The following is an 8,169-nucleotide window of genomic DNA, read 5'->3' on the forward strand; positions in this document are numbered from 1 at the left end:
ACCTTGAGCTGTGGGCTAAGGAGCTTCCCCGTGGCTCCGATGGAGCAGAGCTCCCTGCATGCAGCTGAGGTGACCCGTCCTAGAGACAGTGGCTTCCTCCTTCCTGCTGCCTGGCCGCCGAGGAGCCTCCTCGCCACGGGGCCGGGCAGCTTGGGTCAGAGCGCGTGGGGACGTGGGGCTGCGTACTGAGCCGTGGCACGCGTTGCTTTTGCAGGAGCAAGCAAGGTGGGTCGCCTGGGGCGTACGACCGGAGCTTTCGCTGGAAGTACCACCAGTTCCGCTTTCTGTGCCACGTGAGTGCGGGGGCCCTGGGCAACGYGGGGGCCCTGGGCAACGCGGGGGCCGGGAGGGCCGCTGAGCCGGGGCGGGTTGGCCGACGGCCTGACCCCGCGGCAGGCTCGGGAGAGGACGGCCGCTGCACCGTCCTGCACAAAGCCTCGTGTCTGTGCCTCGCTTGCAGTCGAACGCGCTGCCCAGCCACGTGAAGATCAGCGTTTCGCGGCAGACGCTCTTCGAGGACTCCTTCCAGCAGGTGAGGAGGAGCCGGGGCGGCAGAGGCTGCGTCGGCGCCGGGGCAGCCCCTCGCGCGGCAGCCCCGGGCTGACGGTGCCCTTTGCTTCTCTTCAGATCATGAACATGAAGCCGTACGACCTGCGGCGCCGCCTGTACATCATCATGCGAGGAGAGGAAGGCCTGGACTACGGCGGCATCGCCAGGTGAGCGCTGGCACRGTGGGACCGGCGGGGTGCTCGCGCTGGCGCGCTCTCGCCCGCTCCTTCCCCGTGGCGCCGCTGCTCCCAGCTCCGGTGTAGGGGCTCCTGCGCTGCGTCTCTCTGTGTCCTGCCAGTGGTTTTACCCTATGGTAGGTTACGTCAGGCTGTTCTACCACAGGGTAGAACCACGGACAGGATACCGGGGCTGTCTCTGCGCCGAAGGACTCGTGCCCCCGAGCTGCCGGGGGAGCAAAGCCGGGACGGACGCCCCTCCTGGGCCGCTCTGGGGTGGGATGCCTGCCGGCAGCCCYGTGCGGCGCGGTGTGCCAAGTGGATGGGTGGAAGGAAAGAGCGGGGCGCGYGCTGGCACGGCGCGTGTGGACAAGCGGGGCTCTGTGCGTGCACCCTGGGGTGTGTGCGCGCGTGGGTGCATGGCGCCGTGCGTGGGACCGAGCCGTGGCGCCCGCTGCTCCCGCTGGCGGGGGCGTTTCTCGCTGATGTCTCTGAAAGCACTTGCAAACCTCGCTCGGCGCCTCTGTAACGGTGGATGGACTCCGGGGTGGAGGACGGCAGGAGGCAGCGAACGCCCTCGCCCAGTCACCCCGGGGCCCAAAGCTTAAACCGGCACCCGAAGGAGACAGGAGCTTGGTTTGTACAGGCTGCTGCAGAGGGACGGGACGGGATGGGGGCTGTCCCCCCTTCGCTCGGGTGAAGTCCTTGTCGGGGCGGCCCRGCAGCGCGGGCTCCTTGCCCAAGTGCGGGTGGCTGCCGGCGGCACTCATCGCATCGCGGCTCTGCCGCTCTTCCTGCCCCCAGGGAGTGGTTCTTCCTCCTGTCACACGAGGTGCTCAACCCCATGTACTGTCTCTTCGAATACGCCGGCAAGAACAACTACTGCCTGCAGATCAACCCCGCCTCCTCCATCAACCCCGACCACCTCACCTACTTCCGCTTCATCGGCCGCTTCATCGCCATGGTAAGAGCCCGGTGCCGGCCGGCTCCCGCGGTCAGTGGCCACCAGCCCCTGGCAGCAGGAGCCTTCCCGCGGCGGCGAGCGGTGCTGGCGGGGGCCGCGGCAACRGGCCCCAAGAGACGGAGGGGTTGGGGAGGCGATAGCGGACAAGACGCTTGATTTGCTCTCAGACCGGCCGGATCCTGCTCCCGGCTTTCGTCCTGGCCTCCCCGGCCCGCTCTCCCTGGGGCCGAGCAGCAGCGGGAGGCGCTGCCTTGCGCCCGCCTTGGCCACGGGGCAGGGGACGGCGACRGGCGCTGGGACGCGGAGGACACCCSCGTGCCACGGATGCGCTCRGCTCCGCAGAGCCACCCGCCTTTCCTTGAGCGCCTGCTYGCGCCGGCTTTGCTGGGAGCGGGTCGGGAGGGCGGAGGGGGTCCGAGGGGCTCGGGGAAGGGTGCAGGCGACGGCTCGCAAAGCTGGGGATGGCCGAGGGCCGGTGGGGGGACCCGCTTTCCCCGGGGCCGTGCGGCGGGGATGGCTCCAGGTCTTTGGCTGCCACCCCAGGTGTTGTCGGGTCTGCAGCTTTGGGGACTATTTTTAGCCCCAGCGGTGTGAGATTTTCCAGCCGCCCGAGCCCCAGAGCGGCGACTCCCGTTTGCGTCGCGTTGCCCACGGCCAGCCTGCTTGCAGAGCGCCCCAGGTCCGGGGGCCGCGAGGGGCTCCCCGGCTCGGGAAGGGTCTCTGCCCGCGGCCCCTCGGTGCGGCGGGGAGCCGGGGCGCGCTGCTCGGGTCTCCCAGGCCGTCCTGCCCTGCCCTGCCCTGCCCCGCGCCTTGCAGGATACCAATAAAACCCCAGACTATTACTCACCGCTGGGCCGTTCTAGACAAGCGTCTGCATTATTTTTGGCTGCCTTTGCCTTGGGGCTCCTGGAAGCCAGGGATTCAGGGAAGCCACAGCAGAGCTCTGTTTAAACAAGTGCTCTTAATAGAGCCGTGCGGGGAGCGGGCGACGCCGTGGAATTCGCACTGGGGAGGGGAGAGGGGCCGCGCGCCCCGCTCCCAGCAAGCCGCCGGCGACCCCGCGGGCCCGGGCCCCGGCCCGCATGGGGCAGCGTTGTCGGGGAGCAGCGCGTTCCTCCTTGCACCGTTTGCCATCCGGGAAGGAGCTCGGCGCAGCCTGCGCGGCCCTCGCTCCCCCCGCTCGGAGGGGTTTCGGGGCCCGGCAGAGCGATTCCCTGCGGGCCGCGCGCAGCAATGGGGCGTCATCTCTCCCTGCCCCACRGGGGAGCGCGTGGGTCTGAACTCTGGGATCCCACCCCCCAGTGACCAGGTGTCCCCTCTCCGCAGGCTCTGTATCACGGGAAGTTCATYGATACGGGCTTCACGCTGCCCTTCTACAAGCGGATGCTCAACAAGCGCCCCACGCTGAAGGACCTGGAGTCCATCGACCCCGAGTTCTACAACTCCATCGTCTGGACCAAGTCAGTGCCCCGTGCTCCCGCCGCCCTGGGCCCCGCTTCTCCTGCGGGGAGCCAGCTGGTCCCTCGGTGACGGGCCGTGCCAAAGCCTTGTGCCTCCGTGAGAAGTAACGTCTCGGTGTCTTCCCGCAGGGAGAACAGCCTGGAGGAGTGCGGCCTGGAGCTGTACTTCATCCAGGACATGGAGATCCTGGGCAAGGTGACCACCCACGAGCTGAAGGAGGGCGGGGAGAGCATCCGGGTGACGGAGGAGAACAAGGAGGAGTACATCATGTGAGTCCGGGTCCCGAGGCCCCCGTCGGGCGCTCAGCCCCGCTGGCCGTAGGGCAGCCCTGGCGCGGAGACGCGGGGCTGGGGACGTGGCCGCTTCCTGGGGCTACGTGGCCTGCGACAAGCAGGGGCTGGCGCGGTCAGCCTAGCTGCGAGCTCCGCTGCGGTCTGGCTTGCTGCTGCCTGGGCCGTCGCCAGCGCTTTCAGGAAAGAGGAGAGGGGAGAGAGGGCGAGACTCCTCTCCCCGTCCTGCGGCGGCTCGGGGCCATCTGGCCTGGGTGGGGGCTACCAGGCTCCCTCAGTCCTGCTCCGAGAAGGCTCCGGCCAGGGGATGTGGTTTCCCCCCTCACCCTGCGGACGGCCGCGGATCTGTCCCCGGTGCCCTCCRCTGCCTCGTCCTCGTGCCGCTCGTGGGTTGGGCAGCAGAGAGAGAAACCCGCTCGTGGGAATCGAGGGGAGCCCTTGCAGTTTGCAGAACTCCCTCTCTCCTCGCCCCCACGTGCCCGCTGCGAGGCCGGCTGCCTCCCAGCCAAGCCTGTGACGGCGGCTCCCCCTCGCGCCGGTGCTGGAGCGCCCGGCCGCCTGTTGACCGCGCTCTGCCTCACCAGGCTGCTGACGGACTGGAGGTTCACGCGGGGCGTGGAGGAGCAGACCAAGGCTTTCCTGGACGGCTTCAACGAGGTGGTGCCGCTGGAGTGGCTGCGCTACTTCGACGAGAAGGAGCTGGAGGTGAGCTGGTGCTGCGGGAGGGGAGCGGCAGCGCGGGTATCGCTGCTTCCCGCCCCGCCGTGGKATGCCCCCGGCAGGCGCGAGGAACCGGCAAGCACGCGGGCCTTGCTCGTAYGCTCTGCCTGTGCCTCTGCCCCTCGGCCCTGCTGGCAGGGGTACGGGGAGGTGGCAGCGCCTGYGTGGTGCCCCCTTGTTGGGTCCTCTATGAGGATCCCGTCAGAGACCGGGAATTCCTCCCGGATGCCTCCGTTCCCTGTACGGGGACTTGGTGCGGAGGTGGAGCCTGCACCCAAGGACTCGGTGCTCCTGCGCGCCCAAAGCGTGGGCGCAAGGTCRTGTTTCACCTCACCTGCCAACTGCCCGTCTCCCCTAGCTGATGCTCTGCGGCATGCAGGAGATCGACATGAGCGACTGGCAGAAGAACACCATCTACCGGCATTACACCAAGAACAGCAAGCAGATCCAGTGGTTCTGGCAGGTGAGCCTGGGCCAGCAGCACCGCCGCCGCCGCCGTGTCCCGCGCTCCGGTGCTGAGGAAGGTCCCCTGCCCGAGGCCTGGGGGAGCAGGGGCAGCCTGGCTTGGCTGCCTCGGAGGCCATCGGGAGGAGTGAAATATAACCGAGAACACGTGTTCAGCGAGGAGCCTTTGGCTGTAGCTGGCAGAGGCCCCAGCGCCGCTGCCGAGGACAGCAGGCAGCACTTAGTGGTCAGCGTGTTTCTAGCAATAGCTGCCGCTCTTGGGTGGGCGAGACGAGAGGGTGGCGAGTAATAAAGCTGCGTCGGTGCAGGTGATTCTGCTTCGGAGAGGGCTCGGAAAACAGCCCTCAGCCAGGGCGATGCAGGGCAGAGCCTGGGTTGCAGCACTGTGAGAACCGCTCCCGCCGGGCGGGCGCTCAGGCCGGCCGGGACGCACTCATTTCCCCGAGGCTCCCGGGGCCGGAGCTCGGGCTGGTTCAGAAAACCCGGACCTGGTCGGGCTCAGGGCTTCGGGGGCCGCAGCGGATCCCACTTTACTCCAGCGCTGTCATCGCAGGTGGTTAAAGAAATGGACAATGAGAAGCGGATCCGGCTGTTGCAGTTCGTGACGGGGACCTGCCGCCTGCCCGTCGGAGGCTTCGCGGAGCTCATCGGTGCGTATTCCTGTCTCCCGGCGCCCCGGTTGCGGGAAGCGGCCTGGGGTGAGCGGACGCGCTCTGGGGTGGGTGTGCGGAGCTGATTCTCCACGCTCCCACCGCAGATCTCGGGGCAGTTCGCAGTAAGCAAGTAGTGAGGTAGCTGGGACGCTGGAGCACCGAGCGGGGGCGCGCAGCGATTCAGTCCAGCCTTGTGCAGTACTAAGGCAAATTCCTTAGACATGAACTATGTCACCACAGTTAACTTTGAGTCCGGTTTGTAATCTCTTTTTGCAGGAGATATGATTTTGATTTAATTTTGATTTCTGTGTGACGAAACCCCTTTTCCAGAAAACCACACTGTATGGCATTATTCTACTGCCGTCCTTTAATTTGCTGCTTTCTGGGTTCTCTACCAGCCTTTCYGTTATTTTCCTGGAATCGATGTCAAACTAACCAACTAGCTTAGCCCGTTAGTTTATTCTTATTGGCACATTAGCTTTTTTCCAGTYCCCTGGAGCTCCTCCAGCATTCACAATTTGTTAAAAAGCAACCTCTGTGACTCAGAGTTCCTGAGCCAGCTCTTCTAAAGCTCTTGGATGGACTTGCTCAGTGCTGCAGATAATACATCTTAGCACTTGCTATTTAACGTCCTACTCAGGAGATGCACTGTTATCACTGTATGCTGTGAACATACATACGTATATATGTATTTATATATATATTTTGTACATTCTCTCTGCAAAAGGGGTCAGAGCAGGCGGTGTGTAGAAGTGTTGATAATGGTTTGTGCCCTCGTGTGTGCGGGGTCAGCAGGGCCCGTGGCAGTGAGATCCGCTGGCTGGCTGCGTCAGCCGGAGGCGTCTCTTTTGGCTCCTGGTGACGCAGCGAGCTTTGCTGTGCTCTTCGTTAACAGGCAGCAACGGGCCCCAGAAATTCTGCATCGATAAAGTTGGCAAAGAGACTTGGCTGCCCCGGAGCCACACGTGGTGAGTGTGACTTCTCCTGGGCCCCGCTGGGAGCGCGCGGGGGCAGATACGAACGGGCTCTGCTGGCCTCCGTTCTCTCCGCGAGCTCTGCCCGGGGCTTTCCAGGGAATGCGGCCACATTCCTGGGAGCAGAGTCCAGCAGAGCCGCTTAGTGCAGCCCCTGAGCTGGTGGGAGGACCGTGGTGGGAGAGGGACCCCTACCCGCTCCGCGGCGTTCACAACCCCCCTTTTCTCTCCAGCTTTAACCGCCTGGATCTCCCTCCCTACAAGAGCTACGAGCAGCTGAAGGAGAAGCTGCTGTACGCCATCGAGGAGACGGAAGGCTTTGGACAGGAGTGATGGAGCTCGGTGCTCTCCCGGCTGCGCCCGGGACGGGAAGGCCCTGGAGCGAGCTGCCCACTGCRCCCTCCCGCTCTGCCGCCGTGCAGCCGGCACCGGGTCTTGCCTCCCTCGCTCCCGCGCCGGCACGGCCCCAGGGAACGCGCATCCGTGTCTCCCTGCTCTGCGAAGCCAGGGCGCGATGGGGAGAGCAGTGCACGAGGCTGGCCCCGCACGGCTGGCGGGGGGCGCGGGGAGGAAGGGGCAAAGCCTCCGGCCTCAGCGACCACAGCGACGCTCCCCGTGCGCCCTCGCCTCGCCGGGAGGCGGGACACAGGGAGACRTGGGGCATCGCTCCCCTCTCCTGCCCCGTAGCTGCTCAGTATTAGCCGGGCTCGTCCCTTCCTGCTGGGCGAGGGGGCGAGGAACCTCGCGCTTCCGTGGTGGGCGCAGCCTGGCCTCTCCCTCTGCAAACGGACACGAACACGTTCCGGCTGGTGAACGGCGAGTGAGAATTTGGAGACAAACCCCCTCTATTTTTCTGCAGTCTGTTTTCCCTCCTCCCCCCACGTTTTGCCCTGTGCCGTAGCTGCGCCCTGTCCCCTGGTGAGGGGGGTCGAGGCAGCCCGGGGCCGGGAGCGGCYGGGTCCCACCAGACACCGGTGGCGGCTGTCGCCTCGCCGGGCGTTTCAGCTGGAGCAGCAGCTTTGCCAGGAGCGCCGAGTTTTGGAGCCTGCCTGGGCCTTTTCCTGGGTGCAGGGTTTTTTGCCTAGATTTTTTTTTTTTTCCCCCTGCCTTCTCATGGCATCTTAACAGATGCGAGTGAGGAGGGGAAACGGCTTTCAGCTGCCTCGTCGCTGCTCCTGAAAACGTGTGCGTTGGGGCTCCCTCCTGCACCCAGCGACGGGGATGGGGAGCTGGGATGCGGCTCCTTCCCGCGCTGTAACCCCGGCTCCCGCTGCAGACGCAACACGGCCRCTTTTGCAAAGCCAGTCTGCACTGGGGCTCCCCAGTGGGTGCTGTTTTATTTCAGCGTCACACCCCATGGAGGGGGGGTACAGGGGCTGCCAGCTGCACAAGCAGCTCCGGCCTTGCGGCTCCGGCCCTTCCACCGGCGGCGGATACCCGGATTCGGGAGCTCGTGTGGGGCCTCTGCCCTTGGCTGTGACCCTGCCGCTGCGGCCCCTGCGCAGGGACGCTCCCCGCGGGCCGGCGCGAGCCCRCGCGGGTGTATATACCTGTACATAGGTGAAGTCTCTGGATACAGAATATGGCAATAGCTTTTGATGGATAGTTTTGTACTGCCCCATCCCGCCTCGGTGACGCCAAGTTCTCGTGCAATAAAGGACAAGCGGCTGCTGTGCTCTGCGTCCCCGTGGCTGCGGTGGCGGAGGGGGTGCGGAGGGGGCTGTGCTGCAGGTCCCCCAGCAGGGCTGCCCCCCCCGAGGCTGCAGGAATTGGGGGGGGGGGGCCTGGCTGCATCCTGGCCCCCAAGGCAGTGGTCCGCAGCAGCAGGGAGAGGAGGTGGCTTGGCTGCGGGGCTGAGCTCCTCCAGGCTCAGGATGGAGATGCCAGGAATGATTCTGGCATCTGCTGGGGCTCGGG

General features: G+C 65.9%; 1 protein-coding gene across 3 annotated transcripts in view; it reads left to right on the forward strand.

Annotated features, from left to right (window-relative positions):
- WWP2 (WW domain containing E3 ubiquitin protein ligase 2) overlaps window positions 1–7,926 on the forward strand; it is a 50,919-nt gene extending 42,993 nt beyond the window's left edge. For all 3 annotated transcript variants that reach the window (XM_026077421.1, XM_026077422.1, XM_026077423.1), the window contains 11 exons: window positions 215–293; window positions 461–532; window positions 628–716; window positions 1,530–1,689; window positions 3,016–3,149; window positions 3,279–3,419; window positions 4,025–4,145; window positions 4,519–4,623; window positions 5,179–5,275; window positions 6,174–6,246; window positions 6,486–7,926. In XM_026077421.1, coding sequence (XP_025933206.1) covers window positions 215–293; window positions 461–532; window positions 628–716; window positions 1,530–1,689; window positions 3,016–3,149; window positions 3,279–3,419; window positions 4,025–4,145; window positions 4,519–4,623; window positions 5,179–5,275; window positions 6,174–6,246; window positions 6,486–6,585 — 1,171 coding nt within the window. In that variant the 3' untranslated portion in view covers window positions 6,586–7,926. The remainder of the gene's footprint in view (window positions 1–214; window positions 294–460; window positions 533–627; window positions 717–1,529; window positions 1,690–3,015; window positions 3,150–3,278; window positions 3,420–4,024; window positions 4,146–4,518; window positions 4,624–5,178; window positions 5,276–6,173; window positions 6,247–6,485) is intronic.
- The last annotated feature ends 243 nt before the right edge of the window (window positions 7,927–8,169 follow it).

The sequence above is a fragment of the Apteryx rowi genome, unplaced genomic scaffold (assembly GCF_003343035.1).
Source record: "Apteryx rowi isolate R43461 unplaced genomic scaffold, aptRow1 scaffold_451, whole genome shotgun sequence".
Classification (NCBI taxonomy): domain Eukaryota; kingdom Metazoa; phylum Chordata; class Aves; order Apterygiformes; family Apterygidae; genus Apteryx; species Apteryx rowi.